At 43.7% G+C, this 20,172-nt stretch overlaps 1 protein-coding gene across 1 annotated transcript; it reads left to right on the top strand.

Moving 5' to 3' along the window:
• Positions 1-7,077: 7,077 nt before the first annotated feature.
• On the top strand, positions 7,078-14,938 carry LOC129498451 (actin nucleation-promoting factor WAS). Its single transcript, XM_055307762.1, has 4 exons — positions 7,078-7,163; positions 8,300-8,811; positions 9,326-9,439; positions 11,567-14,938. Exons 1-4 carry the CDS (start codon positions 7,078-7,080, stop codon positions 11,629-11,631), a joined length of 777 nt encoding a protein of 258 aa, XP_055163737.1. The 3' UTR covers positions 11,632-14,938.
• The last annotated feature ends 5,234 nt before the right edge of the window (positions 14,939-20,172 follow it).

The raw sequence follows: 20,172 nt of genomic DNA, 5'->3' as shown, positions 1-20,172 counted from the left end.
GAGAAACTTCCTCCTGTAAAGTGAACTGTCCAGTGATCCAGGAGATGCCCCTTTCCCCCATCGATTTGCCGTAATAAGTCAGGGACACCAATTACCACCACCACACTCCTGCCCGCTGTGCATGACCAAGTGTGAGATTGTGTGGTGCACATGGAGCACTTCAGAAGGGGGAATAGTCAGAGGGGTTACAATAAAACAAGAAATAGAACACATCCTCCCCTCTCTGGGCTGGACCCCAAATTTGGGGAAGACTTTGTGGGTTAATTCTGAGAACCAAGGTGAAGGGAAGTTTCTGGAGTGGTGTGGGGGCAGAGCCAGAGTAAGCCCTTTAGAGCTTCCGCATTGCAAAAGGTTATAGAGCTCTGAACCTGATGTAACTCAAATTCAACATAACAGAAAACTTTCCTAAAATGTGATAATAGAATACAATCTCTCAAGATTTTCTGGTTCCAAAATTCAGAATAAATTTTGAAAACTAAGTTTTTGTGGGTATGTGAGCCCTTATTTTGCCAGTCCCTTAAGCATATTGCTGACTTTACCTATTGGGGAACCCAGCTCTAGGCTGGGAGCAGCCTGGAGGACCACCAGCTGCCACCCATGTAGGTGTTCCTAGAAGGCTTAGGCTTGAAATGGCAACATTCATCACCTTGGACTCTTTCTTGGCAAACTCATGTTCTGTTTTTGAAACTCAAGATCAGAGTGGTTCCTGCAAGCCACAAATTCTGGGGCACTAAATCATGACCCCAGCAAGGGCTCAAGATCCCAGTAACAACTTCTACAAGATAGTCAGAAACAGGATGTTCTCAGTATATCTGGGTGCCTCAATGGTTGAGCATCTGCCTTTAGTTCAGGTCGTGGGATTGAGTCCCGCATCGGGCTCCTCGCAGGGAGCCTGCTTCTCCCTCTGTCTATGTCTCTGCCTCTTTCTCTGCGTCACTCATAAAAAAATAAATAAATAAAATCTTTAAAAGAAAAAAAGGAAACAATGTTCTCAGGCAGAGGCTGGGCAAGTGTCTGCCTGCCCCCAAACACCATCTCTGCTGGCCCCACAGAGCCTAAAAGTACACAGCAAAGTCAAGTAAAAGTCTGATCTCAGGCCTTTGCCTTTGGCTAATATACATATTTTCTGGAGAGGTCACTTTAGGCCATTGGGATTGGAGTGATGAATCCCTTTCCAAGGGCCCACTGACTTAGATAGGGACCAGGGGAATCAAGGTTTAATAGAGTTTACCAGGTAAGTAGGACCAAGCAGAAAACAGAGAAGCTGCAGTTACTCTCAATTGAATCACTGTTTTTGTTTTTATTGTGGCATTTGCTTATTTACTTTTGGTTGTGTTACTATCTGTCTGTCTCTCACTACGTTGGGAACCTCATGAGAACAGGCGCTTTTCCTGTCCAGTGTTGTATCCCCTGGCCCCTAGAATATGATCTGGTACAAGGTAGGCAATACAAAGTGTTGAATCAATGGATAGGTAAGTGATCATATTTAATCTCCCTTTAAGGATTGCTATGGCTGTCTCATATTTTACAAAAAAAGCCTCTGGAGTTCAGTGAGGTTAAGTGACTTGTCCAAGGCACAGATCTAAGATTTGAACCCAGATCTGAGTCGAAAACCAGTATGCTTTCTAATAACTCATGTCCCTCACTCCTCCTGATGGACTGTGAGACCCTAAGATCCCCACTTGTACTTCAGTGTAGCTTTGGCAAAAAAAAAAGTATTTTCTCCCGGCTTTATGGGAATGCAGCTGGTTACAGCAGGCTTTAACTGTTGCACAAGGTGGAATGCCTCTAGCCCCAAAAACACACCAGGACTGGGCTGGGTCTGGTTGTCAGCCAATGACATTGTGAAAGCCTGTCATTTTGAAACCTCAGGGAAAACTGCCATCCACCACAAAGGTCACTGTGTGGAAAGAGGCAATTCTGTGGCATGCTGGCTTAGAGACCGTAACTGAAAAGCATTCAGCCAGGAATGCCTCGAGGCTACTCTTTTTCCCAGGACGGAACTGTTACTACCTAGAGTGAAATAAATAAATGTGATCATTTCCTCTAGGGTATGATGTCTGCAGTTCAATCTCCCATCAGCTTGTGAATTGGGATATTGAAAGAACAGGGCACATGATTAGTTTCCCATAAGTATGGCTAAATATTGCCATACATTTTTTGCTTAATTGTGATTTTTAAAACATAATCTTAATTGAAATAATGAAGCATCATTACCGTGTTTTGAAAAAGAATCCAGAATATTGGAGCACACCCTGGAAACTTCTGCTCCATCCCCAAATCCCTAGAAATGGCAAGAAAGGAAAAAAAATTCTTGGCTATAAAAGGAAAAAGACTTGGCTATAACTGCACTTCACCTAAGGCAACCTCAGATACTAATTTAAGTATATGTTTTGCCACTCAGGCTGTGGACTAATAGTAATGCACTTCCATTGGCAAGGAGGCCAGTTCCAATAAGCAACCCTAGATTCGTATCTTTGAGAACCTGTGTCCTGGGACCACACCCAATATCAGTCAAAGAATTTCCCACAATAATTTTGGAAATGCTGGAGAAGCAAAGGAAAGGAGATGGTGTCGCCCAGAGATCCAGAAGCACCTCTGTCCATAGGCCGTAGCCTATTAGTCTACACTCAGTCTGTAGTGCTAGAGCCTCCATGACTGTACTGAATGGCAACCAGGGCCACTGACACTGCCAGGGATATGGCCAGAAACATAATAGCTTCTCCCTTTTACCCCCTGTCAATCTTACACAACAGTCTTGCCTTTGCAGAATCTAATTGGAGCTCATCCGGCAAGGGAGACTAGAATATGTTATTTCAGACACACAGCTTCAGGAATAAAGGGGATTATTTAAAAGTGGATATGGGGGATCCCTGGGTGGCGCCGTGGTTTGGCGCCTGCCTTTAGCCCGGGGCGCGATCCTGGAGACCCGGGATTGAATCCCACGTCGGGCTCCCGGTGCATGGAGCCTGCTTCTCCCTCTGCCTGTGTCTCTGCCTCTCTCTCTCTCTCTCTGTGACTATCATTAAAAAAATAAATAAATAAATAAAATAAAAATGGATATGGGGCTAAGTACCAACAGACATAATCTGACATAGGCCACAATTTCAACAAATAGAAGAATTTACACCAAGGAATCAAAGCTAATTGCCAAAAAAAGGGGGCAAAACTTAAGAATAATTGTTAGATTTAGGAATATATCTATTCCTATGCCATGGCATAGATAAAAATAATTTAAATGAATATCCTCCCACAATAGGAGATGAAAATAATTTTCTCTTCCTCAAGTTATCAAGTTTGTGGTGATTTGTTATGGCAATGCTAGGAAAATAATACAGGGAATAGAGCTAGGGAAAGAGTTCTTACATATGACACAAAGCCATGATCCATTAAAGAAAACAATGGAAATTGAGATGCCTCCAAAATTAAAACTTTTGCTCTGTTAAAGACCCTGTTCAGAGGATAAAAAAAAGCAAGCTGCAAACTGGGATGAAATATTTGCAAACCATATATCTGAAAAATGATTTGTATCTAGATTGTATAAAGAACTCTCAAAATAAACCAAAAAACCCAGTTAGAGGGCAGCCTGGGTGGCTCAGGGGTTTAGTGCTGCCTTCAGCCCAGGGCATGATCCTGAAGATGTGGGATCAAGTCCCACGTCAGGCTCCCCGCATGGAGCCTGCTTCTCCCTCTGCCTGTGTCTCTCTGCCTCTTTCTCTGTGTGTCTTTCATGAATAAATAAATAAAATCTTTTTAAAAAATCCAATTAGAAAATGGACAACATATATGAAAAATATTTCATAAAATAAGATATATGGATGGCAAATAAGCACATGCAAAGGTGTTCAACATTATTAACCATTAAGAAAAAGCAAATTGAAACCACCAATGAGATATCACTACACACCAACTAGAATGGCTAAAATTAAAAATATTAAATATTATAATGGTGGATAGATATTATGCATTTATCAAAAAACATGAAAAAGTGGTTTCTCTTTGATCAAAAAACATAAGGAGTGAATTCTAATATAAGCTATGGACTTTGGATGATTTTTTTAAAAATATTTTTTTAATTTATCTTACAGAGAGAGCACAAACAGGGAGAGTGTCAGGCAGAGGGAGAGGGAGAAGCTAAGCATGGAGCCTGATGCAGGCCTTGATCCCAGGACCCTGGGATCATGACCTGAGCCAAAGGCAGATGCTTAACCAACTGAGCCACCTAAGTATCACTGAATGATTTTTTTTTTAAAGGCTGGAAAAATAAAGAGCACAAATTTTTTTAACATAAAAAAATAGTGAGAATACTAAATTTGGAAAAGAACATGATAAAAATAGATCACTCATAATCTGCCAGTAGAAATGGAAAATGGTACAGCCACTCTGGAAAATAGTTAAGCAGTTTCTTAAGAAATTAAACAGCAGCCACACTCCCATGCATTCATCCCCCCAAAATACCTACACATAAAAACTTGAATATACTTGTACATATATATCTTTGCTCATTAGTGTAAGTAAATACTTATGATAAACACATAGATGTGGAATTGCAGGATCAAGATGTATGCACATCTTAACTCTCTCTCTTTCTCTCTCCCTCCTTAAAAAAATAAAAAATAAATAAATATTTGACATTCTAATAGATTTTTAAGTATCTTATTTTAATTTGTATCTCTTGATTATGCATGAGGTTATATTTTTATATATTTATTAGTTATATGTATTTCTTTTACTGCATATTGTGCTGTGTTCATTTTTGTCCATTTTTTTCTATTGAGTTATTTTTATTAACTTTTAAAAGTTTTTTGTATATCAAGGAGATTAGTCCTTCATTATATGTTTTGAAAATGTATCTTTTGCCTTTTAAAAAGTATGTTATACAAAAATTTTTCGCTACCTGTTTAACCTAATTTTTAACATGTTCCTTTTGTTTTCTGGACTTTGTGTTTTGCCTAAAGATTCCGCCCATTCCAAAATTATTCTTTAAAATATTTTTTTTCTAGAATGTTTATGATTTCTTTTTCCTTTAATTCACTGTTTGACCAACTTACAATTATTTTGTCAAATGAACAAAGATCACTTACACAGTTAATCAGAGGCTGTTTAGCCAAAGCTTACTATTCTAAGGGAGTCATTACTGTCACCTTTTCATTCCAGTAGAGACTAGAAGGGGGTTGAAAGGACAGTGAACTTTTACATACTGAAAAGAAGAACTCTTAAGACAGTCCTTGGAAGAGTTTTTTTAGGTGGGATTTTCTGATTCTCATAGCGTGGGACTTTGGAAGTGAGAGAAGCGTTATGATTGACTTTCAGATACATTTGTCAGTTTTTGATTGGACCATTACTTACTGGTATGTAAGTGGAGGCTCTCCAGCCTGGGTAGGGTCATCTGGGCTTTCCTGCTTCAACTGGAAGAAAATATGGTACTCAGCTTTAGAGTTTCACATAAGCAGTTCCTCATGTTTTAAAAAATGAAGTAAAATCCAGCTTCATTTTATATATATATACTTTTGGTGAACCCAACACACATCTTAATGCATATTTATTTTTCTCAATTCTTATTTTCATACATTCACTTTTCAAATGCATTGGGGGGTATTTCAGGAATCTCTACTCTGCTGCTCACCGTATATGTTTATTCATCAGGAATATGTATCCTTTTGACAACCAAGTGCAGCATGATCCAAAGCTATAAGACATGACTATTAAAGTCATACCTGAAAGTTTATTTATTTGTAAAGCCTGATACTAAAGTAAATATGTAATTAGGAGACTGTGTTTCCTTTTTTAAAAGATTTTATTTATTTATTCATCACACACACACACACAGAGAGAGAGAGAGAGAAGCAGAGACTCAGACAGAGGGAGAAGCAGGCTCCTCAAGGGGAGCCCGACATTGGACTCGATCCTGGGTCCCCAGGGTCACGCCCCAGGCCAAAGGCGGTGCTAAACCCCTGAGCCACCCAGGCTGCCCAAGACTGTGTTTTCTAAAACTTTCTATCCTTGTACTGTGACATGAAGCCTGACATACAAGAGGACTTCATATATGTGGGCTGAGTACAGAAATGCTTGTGTGGCAATGAGAACTGTGGATCAAGAGTTAGAAGACCTGGACTCCTCTGGTCCCTGCTTCCCTGCAGGCTTGTTGAGGGACCATGGCACAAATTAACAGACTGTTAGCCAGGAAATGGCCTCCATTATCAGTAATTGTAATTCCTGCCCTTCCTTGAAGCAAGGAGTTACCACATGACAAAGTTTTCACCTATAGAATATGAGAGAAGGTGATGTGTGCTACCTCCAGGCTGTGTGTTAAAATATTGCACGTGTGATTCTCCAATTTCTTCTCTACCTAGGTACTGGAATGCAGATATGCCTGTGACTCAGCGTTTTGGGGGAAGGGTTTGGGGATTGGTTGTTTATCATAGAACTACATGTTTCTTTCTTATTCCAAGCTTATTGAGAAATGACTGACAAATACATATTTTTTAAGATTTATTTATTTGTTGGGGGGAGAGAGAGAGAGAAAGAGAGAATAAGAGGGGTGAAGAGCAGAGGAAGAAGAGGACTCCCCGCTGAGCAGGGAGCCCAAAACTGGTTTTGACCCTAGGACCCTGAGATCATGACCTGACCCAAAGGCAGGTACTTAACCAACTGAGCCACCCAGGTGCTCCTATAATTGTGTATATTTAAAGTGCACAGTACTATGATCTGATATACATACACATTGTGAAATTATTACCAAGATGGAATTAATTCATACCTTCATTGCCTGACAAAATTTTTCTTTTATGGGGGGGGGGGGGGGTGAGAATGCTTAAGATCTATTCTTAGCAACTTCCGAGTATACAATATGTATTATTAACTATATGCCTGTGACCTAGTTTTGACCATACAGACAAAGATGATGTTGAGGGGGATGGTGTGAAACCCACATGGAAGAAGCCTGGGAATCCTGAATGTGCGGAGTAGGGCAGGCTTCCCACCGATCCTGCACTATTCCATGAGACAGAAATAAATGTATTGTTTGACTCACTGGACTGTTGCTCCCTGTTGCTGCATCTTACTAGCCCACACGCCATGCGGTATTCCACAAAGACAAGAGTACTGCAGTCCAACAGTTGGGGAAATGAAGGGGTTATTAAGAGTTTGCAGGTTTCCTTCCTGTAAGAATTCTGGCTACGTGTTTTCTTTTCTCCTATATTGCAAATTGAAGGAGAAAATTGCTGATTTCTTGCATTCTCTTCCTGGTTCTGAAAAACAAATCTGAAAAAAATGCTGATCTCGACGATTTCTATTTTCTCTAAATATTGCATAATGCACAGCGAGGGTTTCATGTGCATTTGGAACACACCAAACTTTGTAGAATCACGGCTGCCTTTAGCCCGATCACAGCAGTCACAGCATGTTACCTCAAGGGGACAACAGGCTATATTATAAAACCATAGAGAATAATGGTCCCAAAAGGTTTAGGTCCTTTTTATCTCATTGTGCTGTATTCTTCCTCATCTAGACAAATGGAAAGATGACAAAAGTTTGACCCAGAGAAGAGTCATTCTTTTTTTTTCTTTCTTTTAAAAAGCTTTAAAAATGTTGGTCTATTTCTGTAGTGGGCACAAGGCTAGTCAATGGTCAACGTGTTTTTTTTCTTAAGATTTTATTTATTTATTTATTCATAAGAGACACAGAGAGAGAGAGGCAGAGACACAGGCAGAGGGAGAAGCAGGCTCCCTGCAGGGAGCCCGATGCAGGACTCGATCCCAGGACCCCGGGATCACGCCCTGAGCCGAAGGCAGATGCTCAACCGCTGAGCCACGCAGGTGCCCCTAAAATTAATTTTAAGACTAAAAAACCTAAACGTAAATTTCTCATAAGTCAACATGGCCCCAACCCGCCCCGAAACGGAATAGCCTCGGCCCTACAGCGACACCGCGGCGGGCTGCACCACAGCCAGCTCACCCGCCCGCGCCGTAGGGCCCTCGCGCAGGCGCGTGAACAGTCCCGAGGTTCGCGGGCGTCCGCACTAGGTCCCGGCGCAGGCGCTGGTACTAGCGGAGCAGCCCCGGGGGGGGGGTCTTCGGCGCTCGCGCAGGCGCGTGGGGAAGAGGCCCCCCCGCCCCCGGTCCCGGCGCTCGCGCAAGCGCATGGGGAGCAGCCCGGGTCCCGGCGCTCGCGCAGGCGCGTGGAGGAACAGCCCCCCGGGTCCCGGCGCTCGCGCAGGCGCGTGAGGAGGAGCCCCGGGTCCCGGCGCTCGCGCAGGCGCGTGGAGGAACAGCCCCCCCGGGTCCCGGCGCTCGCGCAGGCGCGTGGGGAGCAGCCGCGGGTCCCGGAGCTCGCGCAGGCGCGCGAGGAGCAGCCCCCCCCCCCCGGGTCCCGGCGCTCGCGCAGGCGCGTGGGCAGCAGCCCCGGAGCTGGCGGCCGTCTGTGCCCGGAGCCGGACGGGGAGCCGCTGCCCGCTTGTCCGCGGCGCGCAGGGGCGTGGGGGGCGGCGGCCCCGCGGGCAGGCCCCTGGGAGGCGGTCCTGGTGCTCCCCCCGGCCGGCCGGGGTGCAGGTCCGCAGGCTCCGCGGCCCCTCGGCTGCTCCGTGCTTAGGGAGGGCCGGGCCGTCGGCGCCCCCGCGGCCTGCGCGGGAACGGAGGCGGCGCCGTGGTCCGGGGAGGGGCCCCGCGCGTCCTCAGGCGCCCGCACCGCGTCTGCGCGCGAACCTCGTGGCCGCCCCAGGGACGCTGGCTCAGGCCTGTGGTCCCGAGGTTCCAAGGAGAGTCGGGGGAGCCGCGGCCGACGCGTCCTCTTACTGTTCTTTCCTCATTCTTGGTTGGTTGGCTGGTTGGTTGGTTGGTTGGTTTTTTTTTGGGGGGGGGGGTACAAAGTAGGTTTTTTTTTTTTTTTAATTTAGTTTGCCATCATCTCCCATCAGGTGGCACGCTCGCATGCCCTCATCACACCCCTGAACACAAGGGCTTCGTGGCCTCAGTGCCCCACACAAGGCCGAGGGGTGGGGGTGGGGGTGGGCCAGGGACCCCAGAGCCACCCGCTGCAAAGCCAGGGGTGGGGCCGCGCACCCACGTCTTGGGGGCAGCAGGGCTGGGGGACAATGCTGCACCCGAGAGACCTGACAGCCGGTTCCAGCCACTCCACAGGTAAGTGGCACCTGGGGCAAAATGATGACCAGGCACTGGTGGCTGCTTTCCCCTCTCCTGTGGGCCCAGCACGAGGGGACGGGGATCCTCAGCCAGGCACAGGGCTGGCACAGAGGACCTCACACACTCACTCGGCCACGGGTAGACTGCAGAATTTCGGGGTCATCTGGGCCATTCCCTGCCTTCAGGAAGGATCTGCCTAAGCCTGGAGAGAGATGATCCTCCCAGCGCTGACAGTCCCCGGATGCCACCTCCCTGCTGGCGACTGTCAAGCGCCTGTGGCCTTCCTGGCAATTCCACAGGTAAGGGAGGAGGCCTCCACTTTAGGGCAAAGTTTTCCTAATGTCTTAAGATAGAAAGTTTACATCTTGACCCGGTGTATATGCAAACACAGGGATGCCTATTAAAACAGGTTTTACACAGAACATCATCCTCAGAGATAGGAGTGAGCTTGTCTTGATTAGCGCTGAATAATGTCTACAGCTGTTGGATTACTGTATTGTACCCTTGAGACTAATAAAGCACTGTATGTTAACTACACTGGAATTAAAATTTTTTAAATTAAACTAAAAATGAAATTAGATTTAAAAAAAGCATATTGGGGGATCCCTGGGTGGCGCAGCGGTTTGGCGCCTGCCTTTGGCCCAGGGCGCGATCCTGGAGACCCGGGATCGAATCCCACGTCGGGCTCCCGGTGCATGGAGCCTGCTTCTCCCTCTGCCTATGTCTCTGCCTCTCTCTCTCTCTCACTGTGTGCCTATCATAAATAAATAAAATAAAATTAAAAAAAAATAAAAAAAGCATATTACCCTCCTTAGGAGTGATGCCCTTAAGAGTCTGAATTGTGTAATTGCAATAAAAAAGTTTTCTTAAAGATTTTATTTCACAGAGAGAGAGAGAGCACAAGCAGGGCGTAGTGGCAGAGGGAGAAGGTGAAGCAGGCTCTCCACTGAGCAGGGAGCCTGATGCAGGGCTTGATCCCAGGACCCTGGGATCATGAGCTGAGCTGAAGACACACTTAACTGAGCCACGCAAGCACCCCTAATTCCATTTTTTCTAATGCTGGCCTATACATACTGAATTTATTTTTTTGGCCTACTAATGGTTTAAAACCCATAGTTTTAAAAAAAGCACCCTTCTAGGGTAGGGCAGAAGGAGAAAGAAAATAAAGAGAACCAGAAGGAAAATGGTAGAGACTCAGGAAAGGCAGAACAGAGAAAGAAGACAAGGACAGAGTGCAGAAGGTGTTTTGTGGGAGGTCCCATAGGTGCCTGCCACGATGTCCCTTCCAGGGCATGGGCTCTATCATACAATACCATCCCACTCTGTGCCCTTGGGGTTATGTTTCCCATAAGACCCTGGGCTACTTGGTGGCAAGACAAAATCTTTTTCACTCTGGAAGCCCCGCAGCTCCCAGGAAAGGAGCTCTTAAATCAGGCACAACCTTAGAGAATAGGCCTTAGTCAAAACGTTTCATTCTCTAGGGATGAAAGTGTCAACCAGTCAGTGATTATTTGGCACAGTCAGGATTTTGCCCAGTGGGTCACAAGCATCAGTTTTTCATCTATAGTGAAGATAACCATATCTATTTTAGAGAGTGAGAGGATTAACACTATGTGCATCAAGAACATTAACATGCCTGGCACATCATAGCAGTTCAATAAATAGCACCTGCTATTATTGTTAGTAGTAACAAGAATTTATTTATTTATTTTTTGAATTTAAAATATATATATTATATCTCAAAACAGCACTGGCCACTTCAGGTATTCTCCAGTCATTAACTTTTTGGGGAGATTTGGCTGCCAATGTCTTCACCCTAGACAAAACGGAAATCCTCATAGACACTTAAGGAAATGACCTTAGAAATAAAAAGAGAAAATATGTGCATACATAAATCAGCAAAAAACTAATTCAAGTACTTAGACCTTAACAAATGTTCATATTGGCTACACCAGCATTTTAAGTTGGTGTACATTTTTGAAAAATTAATAGAATAATCTTATTTCCCCCAGTGATTTCGGTCAGTGTTTTGGGAGACATTTTATGAACAAGCTCTAGCTACTCCTAGTCTATGTGCCAAAATAAATGCAGAGTACCAAATAAATAGAGATGGATAGTATAAATGGGAATGGTGGACCAGAAAAACTCATGATGGTAAGAACTCAAGAGCACTCTCTTCAAACAATCTTCAAAACTCAAAATCTGTAAATATAAACATTTTAGGGAATTTAGTTTTAGTGCTTAATGTTTAGAATACTGGGTTGTTTTACTTTATAAAAGTTAAATGAATCTATTAATAAGCAAATTCAGTAGGGAGTGTGAATTACATTGATCAGAAAATACTTTTCTGAAAACTACAGACATCCACAAAATCTTAAGATCAGTGATCTTGCTCTAAGTTTGTCCTTTCCCTTCTTGTCCACTAGATGGCAGATTGGAACCACTCTGGATCCTGCTAACACCTTGGCATCTCTTCCTGCACAGATTTTAAATGGTCAAACTGTTTTTTTGTTGTTTTGGTTCCTTCCAGATTTCGCTCTCATCTCAAGCAAAAGCAAGGTAAATTTTGTGAAAATGTTAGGACAATCTCTAGCATACAGACAGAGTTACTTGGACTGGGAGAGCTGGAGCTTCCTTAAAGAAGCTTCTTGTTCCTTGTCAGAGGGCCTGAGCTTTCTCTTGTCCCTTTGGGGAACATTGGACAGTACGATTGTGCTAATGTGAATGAAAGTACCTGAACTGCATCTCATTCAGTCTTCACAGAGAGACTATAAGGTGTCACCTCTATTTTGTGAAATACAAAATTAAGAACTTAAGTCACGTTGAAGGTAAATGATTTTGTCTAGAGGGACAGAACTGAGTATGAGCCTGGAACTCTAGGACTTCAAGCACTTGTGCTCTTGTCACCTACGTCGTGCTGTTACCTGGTGGCTGTTAAACCACAGGGCTAATTTCTGTCTCCTCTGCCCCACTAGACTAGCAACCTAGATGTCAAAAGAAGAGGAGTCTCAGGATTAGTCTGGATTGTTAGGTTGAATCAGTGCCTTTTGCAAAGTTTTCCTCTGTGAACTAGAATTTAAATTTGTACAGTTACGCTTATATATCTCTGAAAGTTTTTTTCCTTCTCCAACCAATCTAAGACCAAAAGGAATCACAGTTACTAATAAACATCAAGAGAGAACTGGTGTCTTTTTTATATTAAAAAAAAGGTAAGAAAATCAATCAACATGAAGTCTCAAAATATTTTCTGTTTCTTTTAAAGAAAATACAATATTTACCTGCACATGCAATTTTTGCATGCTTCACAAAAAAGCTTGTTGTGCCTGGGTGGCTCATTAGTTGAGTGTCTGCCTTCGGCTCAGGTCATGATCCTGGGATCTTGGGATCAAGCCCCACGTTGGGCTCCCTGGTCAGCAAGGAGTCTGCTTCTTTCTCTCCCCTCTGCTCCTGCTGTCCCTCGCAAATATATAAATGAAATCTAAACAAAAAACAAAAACAAAAAAAAAACCAACTAATTTCAGGCAGAAAGGAAAAAAAATCACTCAAAATGAAGCCAATTTTTTTTTTTTTTAAGATTTTATTTTTTCATTCATGAGAGACAGAGAAAGGCAGAGACATAGGCAGAGGGAGAAGCAGGCTCCACGCAGGGAGCCCAGTGTGGGACTCGACCCCGGGACCCCAGGATTATGTCCTGAGCTGGAAGGCAGACACCCAACTGCTGAGCCACCCAGGCGTCCCAAAATGAAGTGAATTTCAATTTATTTTACACAAACACATTTAAGTAAATATTAAAGAAGTAAGGCCACCATACACATAAAACACTGTCTACTTAAATGTATGTTTTGATCTTTTTTTTCTCTCATATATTCAGAAGGTGTTTCTGTAGTCTTGACTTATTTGGCCCTGGCGTCCTCTCCCACCTACCCACCTACCATGCTGTGTTCCCTGTGTGCCTTGATTCTGAGTCTGTCCAAGTTGTGACAGCTAGTTCTGTTAATATGGACGGCAGCAGTATCAGTGAGCCTTCCATTCCCCATTCTTCCATGTGTGCACCAAGGAAATGGAAATGAGCCCAAACTCTGTAAGTCAGTGGGGAAACACACATCTCCAGAACATTATTTGTTCAGGTGTTTTCCAGGCAATGAGAATAACACCAGGTCTCAAGCTCCAGTGGCTCTTTCCACTGCCTATACCAGCATAAAAGCCAAACACTTCAGCCTGATATTTAAGGCTACCTTCCTCCTCATTCTCATTTCCTTCCACTCCATCAATGAACCTCTCAGGCAAGGCTCCAAATCACCACTGAAAATGCTCACTTAGAGGCAGGTAAGTAATTTTCAAAGGTTCCTGGGTCTACTCTTAATTATCTGTGCAACTTGCACGAATTGTCTTGCTGCTACAGTGGGCCTGCAGCCTTCATATCCCGGCCTCATGCTCTGATGTTTGCCCATACTGGGTCTTTGCCTTGTATCCTTACACACCAGAGCCCTTCCTTGGTGGGCCTGATCTTTCCCCAGTCTCTGGAAACCTCCCAAATCATAGGTGGTCAGGCTGCAAACGTAGTTGTCCCAAACCAGTGTCTGCCTCCCTCCTTGGTTTATCATGCTGATGTGTTTCCCCCCCATCAGGCTACACTCTTCCCTCCCCGAACCCCATCTGTGTCTGTAAACTCCCTCTGGCACAAGACTCCTTCCACTTGGCTGTCTCCAGAAGCCCTGTCTCTACATCTCTTGGCGGCTGCCAGTATCCTTGTCACTGGGTTCCCTGTATACCTTGCCCAGAGTGTACAAGGTTATTAAACTCAGCAATCCCAAAGATTAAATGTGGAATAGGAATGAACTGGGGTGATAATCTGGTCCTTGTTAGAGCTTTGTAAAATGCTAGACAGACATGAGGTCCTGATATTCCTGATCCTGAAACCTCCTTTCCCCATTGCCGGATGCTTTTGAGTCTACATTCTGTCCCAGAAGTCTCATCTCCTCTCAGGGACCAGCCCAAGGCCCTGCTACTACCCACTCACACAGTGCACTGAGGGCCCCTGCGAATTCCTAGAGCCCTCGCTGTTGGCATTGGTCTTGGTGACATTTCATCAGATCCTCCTTGGTGAGCCAGACTCAGAGGAGACCTGGTTCTTATAAAAGAAGGGGCTGGACAGTGCTCTGGGCCTTTCAGGTCCAAAGTTTTATGTGTATTGACTTTTTCCTTCTCATTTAAACTTTATGTTTTACTTTTTTTTTTTTTTTTTAAAGGGAGGGAGAAGGAGAGAGACAATCTTAAGCAGGCACCATGCCCAGTGTGGAACCCGACACAGGGCTCTATCTCAACAACCCTGAGATCATGACCTGAGCCAAAAGAGTCAGACATTTAACTGACTAAGCCACCTAGGTGCCCCCAGACTTTATGCTTTTGATTCCCATCACAACTTAGAGCATAGTGCCAGGCTCTCAGAGATCCTATAAATGTATTTCTGAATTGGTGACCGAATAACAGGTTTGTCTTACTAATAGGGTAAAGCGATTTTCCACTTTGTTGTTTAAATTTATTTTTGTTTTTATTTTATTTTATTGTTTTTAGCATAAGTGTAGTCTTTAATTTCAGCTATTGTACCCATCTTGCCACCCACCTCCCCTCTGATAACCATAGGTTTGTACTCTATAGTTAAGAGTCAGTTCCTTGGGATCCCTGGGTGGCGCAGCGGTTTGGCGCCTGCCTTTGGCCCAGGGCCGATTCTGGAGACCCCAGATTGAATCCCACGTTGGGCTCCCGGTGCATGGAGCCTGCTTCTCCCTCTACCTATGTCTCTGCCTCTTTCTCTCTCTGTGTGTAACTATCATAAAAAATAAATAAAAATTAAAAAAAACCATTAAAAAAAAGAGTCGGTTCCTTGATTTGTCTTTTTTTCTTTGCTTGTTTTGTTTCCTAAGTTCCACATAAGAGTGCAATCATAGGGTATTTGTCTTCTGAGTTACTTCACTTGGCATTATACTCTCTAGTTCCATCCATGTTGTTCCAAATGGCAAGATTTCATTCTTTTTTATAGCTGAATAATATTGTATTGTATATACATATATCACATTTTCTTTATCCATTGATCTATTGATGGATACTTGGACTGCATCCAAATTTGGCTATTATAAATAATATTGCAGTAAACATAGGGATGCGTGTATCCCTTTGAATTAGTGTTTTTGCATTTTGGGGGGTAAATACTGAGTAACAGTTACAGCGTAGTTCTATTTTTAACTTTTTAAGGAACCTCCATCCTGTTTCCTACAGTGGCTGTACCAGTTTGCATTCCCACCAACAATGCATGAGGGCTCCTTTCTCACCACATCCCTGCGAACACTTGTTTCTTGTGTTTTTTATTTTAGTCACTGTGACAGGTGTGAGGTGATATTTTGTAGTTTTGATTTGCATTTCCCTAGCGATAAGTGATGTTAAGCATCTTTTCATGTGTCTATTACCCATCTGTATGTCTTCTTTGGAAAAATGTCTGTTCGTGTCTTCTGCCTATTTTCTTATTGGAGTATTTATTTTCAAGTGTTAAGTTGTATCAGTTCTTTATATATTTCACTTTGGAAACTACTAAGTTGATATATTCTTTCCCCATCTCATAACAACTGTATTGTTTCCTGGAATAAATTTAGTTAGAATATTTAAGTGTAGCCAAAGGCCAGTGACCAAAATCTCTATGTTCTGCAAATAAAGATTCCCAGGCACCAAACCTAGAGATTCTGAATCAGTAGGTTGGGTGGAAATCAGTGCTTGTGACAAGCCCCTCAAGTGATTCGGAAGCTATAGGCCTGAGTTACCCTTTTGAGAAACATCACTCTAAGAAGTAAGGATTTTTAGGACAATGCAGAGAGCAGAAATTTGTTTCTGGTGGCAGCAAGTGATGTTTTCTTTCATTGTGGGGAAGGTTGGGAATTTTCCTTGAGAGCTGGAGCCCTGAAGGCAGAGGAGTGCCCAATGCTAGTTTCTGTGCGTGGCAGGTTGAACTTTCAGCAGCACAGTAGCTAGAACAGCCCATGCTGTTGGACTCACATAGCCTCCGAAGCTATGAAGCTCCGTTCATGACCTTATTGTGCCAACACTAGGGTGACCAAAGGCAGAGACTGGCTGAGGATAACTGGAAGAGTCATTGGTCGATTAGTGCCTGTCCTACGGGTGATGCTTTCTTCCGAGTATTAACATAGGTTACAAAGATGTTCACATTCCACGCCCACTATCTTGGTCCGCTAGCCACATGCCTCTTTCCCACAAACCTTCATCCTCAATCTTCCAGTGTTTTCTCTTTTCAAGTCCCTGACCAACTGGCCAACCTGTTCACCATTGCCTACAAGCCTCTGTGCATCCTTGCCTTGGCCCATTTCTCTTTCTTCAAGTAGATGACCTGATGTACTGCCTGATACCATCCTTAGGAGGATACTCTTCACGGTAATCCCTGACGGACCCCTAACTGAGGCTGCACTACAGTAGCTATCCATTTTTGTCTCACACCCACATACCAACTGATCTCTCCAAGAACCACACAGCCTTTTTCCTCCTCTGTCAGCTAGTCATAGGAGTCCTCCATGTAGTCTGTGAAGGGCTGCCTCTAGGGTGGCCCCATGATCCCTTCCTCCAGGTGTTCACTGTCATGGGTAATCCCCTTCCCTTCAGTGAGGCAAGTCCTGTGATTTGATTCTATGAATGGAATATGGCGAAGATGATGAGATGTACATGAGTAGTAAGTGTACTTGATACACTATATAAGACTGTAACACCCATCTTGCAAGGACACTCTCTTGTGCCTTGTTTGCTGTGAAGAACAAGTGGCCATGTTATGAGCTGCTACATGGAAAGGGACATGTGACAAGGAACTGAATCAGGGGTCTCTAAGAGCCAACAAGAAGATAAACCCCTCAGTGTGGCAGTCTGCAAGGAAGTGGATTCTGACAATAACCACACAAGGCTGGAAGTTAATCTCTCCCCAGCTGATGCTCAGATAATAATACCACAGTCCCAGTCAATGCCTTGATTACAGCTTTGTGAAAACACGAAGGACCCAGTTAAGTTACATTCTAAGTGCTGACTCACAAAAACTGTGAAATAATAAATATGTGTTGTTTTAAGCTGCTAAATTTGTAGTAATACTTTTATGCAGCAATAGAAACCTACTACACAGCCAGAAATGTGATCTGAGAGAGAAACACTGGTACAGAATGGTAGGTGACATGGGAATCTGGGCCACTTGTTTGTGCAGGTTTCCTGTATTCTCTGTCCCTGTGCATTGCTGTCTCCAGAGTTACCACTTCTATCTTATGATGGAATGGTGCTAGTTCCTCCCAACTTTGGTAAATTTGACAGAACCCAGCTCATGGTGGGTAAATTTGGACATACGGTCACTTAGGCCCCTTAGTTAGGTGCTTAATCCATACCGGGCTCAGTAGCACATGGGGATCTTTTCTCCAAATGATTCTCTGCTGCAGATCACATAGATTTGCATCAGAACCCCGGGGCTTTGTGTTGTACTTCCACTCTTCTCCATGTGACATCCTTTCTCACCACAGATAACTCTAATACCAGGGAGTACCTGGTTGTATAGCCCACTGATGGTACTGCCCAAGCAGCAGTGATGCTTGCACGTCAGCCTGGATCTGCTGGCAATTCTCCTTGTCACCAAGTAAATAAGTAAGAGCAGTACTTCTAAATATGGAATATGCTGCCTCCAGAAAACCAAAAGGATTTCCAGGCATTGTGTGAGATGTGAGATAATAATTTGTCCTAATTTGGTAGTAATGGGAGCATATGCCCCAACTTGCACCAAACCACCGGATCCCAAAGAACTTCCCTGATGTGGTGAGCCCCTGAAGTGTCACGTAGCCTTTTCTCTGTCCTCTCCCTTGCATGTCTTACCCAGTCCTCCAGTATATTTGCCACTTTTTGCTCATCTCATCATTAATATAATAGATGAGGTGTTTTTGTTTTTGCAGGATGTCCAGATGGTCCAGGTCCTTAAGACTATATTGTAGGAGAGGGCAGATTTAACGTAGCTCAAAGGCAACACTGTGAATGTATACTGTGCCCTATGCCATGCAAATGTAAACTGCTCTGATCACCCTTCCTAATGAGATTTGAAAAGAATATGAGATTGATATTGTATACTTTGTATCCAAGGCCATTTTAATGTGATCCAGCAAAGATACTGTATCTGGCTCATAGCTGCAGTTGGGAGGCGACTACTTGGTTAGTGTATGGTAACCCACTGTTATCCTCCAGGATACACTTAGCATTTAACTTCATACTGATTAATGGAATGGGCCTATGATGAGGACCACCATTCCTGCCTACGTATTTAAGGGTAGCACTAGTATCTGCCCTATCTCTTCATATGATACTGTTGTTTATTTACTGTCTTCGCTGGGAAGGACAGAATGATTTCACAAGATCCTTCTTGGCATTCTCCACTATGACAGCCTGACCCCATAGGTCAAGGAACCAATGTGGCTTCTGCCAGTACCTAAGCTTGGCCATTCCATTATTCCTTTGGGAACCAGGGAAATTACCTGCAGAGGAGTGTGTGGAGCAGGGGGTCCTACCATAAACCACACCTGAGTCAGAACTCCATTTATTACCCTATCCCTTATGCACCTGACTCCTGAGAGAGGAGATATGAGGATGCTTTGGATCCCTGGATATCTCAACTCAGACCATGTATCCAACAGTCCTTGAAAGGTTTTGTATTCCTCTTTCCTTCAGAGAACAGTTTTATGAGTAAAAGGCTTTGGAGAAGGACTAAGGAAATCACTACTTTTTTTTTTTTTTTTTTTTTTTTTGCCACAGTGTTTGCACCATGCATGAAAAAGAAAGCTTTTTCATGAACTTTTCTGTCAGTCAGTGGGATTTGGGTTGGAAAACTGGAACAGGTCTGAAAACTGAGAAAGTAACCAAGACTTTTTATTGTCAGGTCTGTGGTCAGTATCCTGGTCATCCATCTTGGATTTACTTTGGTTCTGTAGATTGAGCAATACTCTCATTTGCTGTTCATTTGTCATGTCTCTCAGGATGCCATGCTGTATTAACCACCTCCCTAGCTCTCTGTGAGTCCGACCTCTCTGACATTGCCACTCATGATAATAATTATACCCGCCTTGCTTTTGAGAGTTAAGTATTGCCATCTGGCTACTATTTTGGAATTCTGTTGTCCCCACAACTACTAGAAAACCCTTTTCCATCCTAACATCTCCTACCAGTGGCCTTGGCCTATAGATGACCACCCACCACTGAGTTTATTAAGAATATTGGAGCACCCCCATCAGCACATTCCTTGTCACTATGGACAAGAACACTGTATCCTAAGAACAGAGGAGGTTAGTAGCTTTTTAGTCTTGCACAGTATACCCCAATCGAGTGTCTTGCTTTCTTCCCTCAGCGCTTGTGACTGCGGGGCATTTCTACATTTCTACTTAGTGTGGGTCATTGCTTTTCCCAAGTTTTTAAGGGACAACCAATCATCTGGACTCTGCCAAGATATTAAATCCCATGTCACAGGTTTTTCTCCCTTTTTCATCCGGTGCAGTCCCATATATTCTCCTGCTTGGTCAGTCAGGTTGTCACCCAGTCCTGTAGATCTCTCAGCAAGTAGTCCTTTTCTACCATTAGCCAGCCAGCTCAGCATTTCTTCATACTCGCTATAGCTCTGGTGGCCGGGAATGGAGAGTGGGGTAGACTGTTGTGGGGGTAAGGAGGGATATGTTAGAAGGCAGATCTACATCAAGCTCTAATTTAACAGGGAAGAAAAGCATCAGCCTAATTTAACAGGGAAGAATGGACTACTTCTGTCATCAACAGCATTCAAGGAAACGTAGATTTAAGGTTTTCAAATGCATCAACCCAGTTAACCCTATTTCAAGTCTCAGTATCCCTTTTTTTTTCTAATGAGGACCTTGACCTTGGTGTCACAAGCTTTAGTTAAAAGACAAATAAAAAATTCAAAAAAAGACAAATGAAAAAACATGTACAATTAACAAGAATATCATGTTGAGCTTGC

Source organism: Nyctereutes procyonoides, unplaced genomic scaffold (assembly GCF_905146905.1).
Source record: "Nyctereutes procyonoides isolate TBG_1078 unplaced genomic scaffold, NYPRO_anot_genome, whole genome shotgun sequence".
NCBI classification, from domain to species: domain Eukaryota; kingdom Metazoa; phylum Chordata; class Mammalia; order Carnivora; family Canidae; genus Nyctereutes; species Nyctereutes procyonoides.
Note: the sequence above shows the minus strand (reverse complement) of the source record. Positions and strands in the feature narration are given on the sequence as shown.

Coding starts and splice junctions, on each gene's coding strand:
- LOC129498451 (XM_055307762.1), top strand. CDS start 7,078: ATGCGGTATTCCACAAAGACAAGAGTACTGCAGTCCAACAGTTGGGGA. Junction 7,164..8,299: donor AGTTTGCAGGTTTCCTTCCT/GTAAGAATTCTG, acceptor GCGCTCGCGCAG/GCGCGTGGGGAGCAGCCGCG. Junction 8,812..9,325: donor CTGTTCTTTCCTCATTCTTG/GTTGGTTGGCTG, acceptor CCCTGCCTTCAG/GAAGGATCTGCCTAAGCCTG.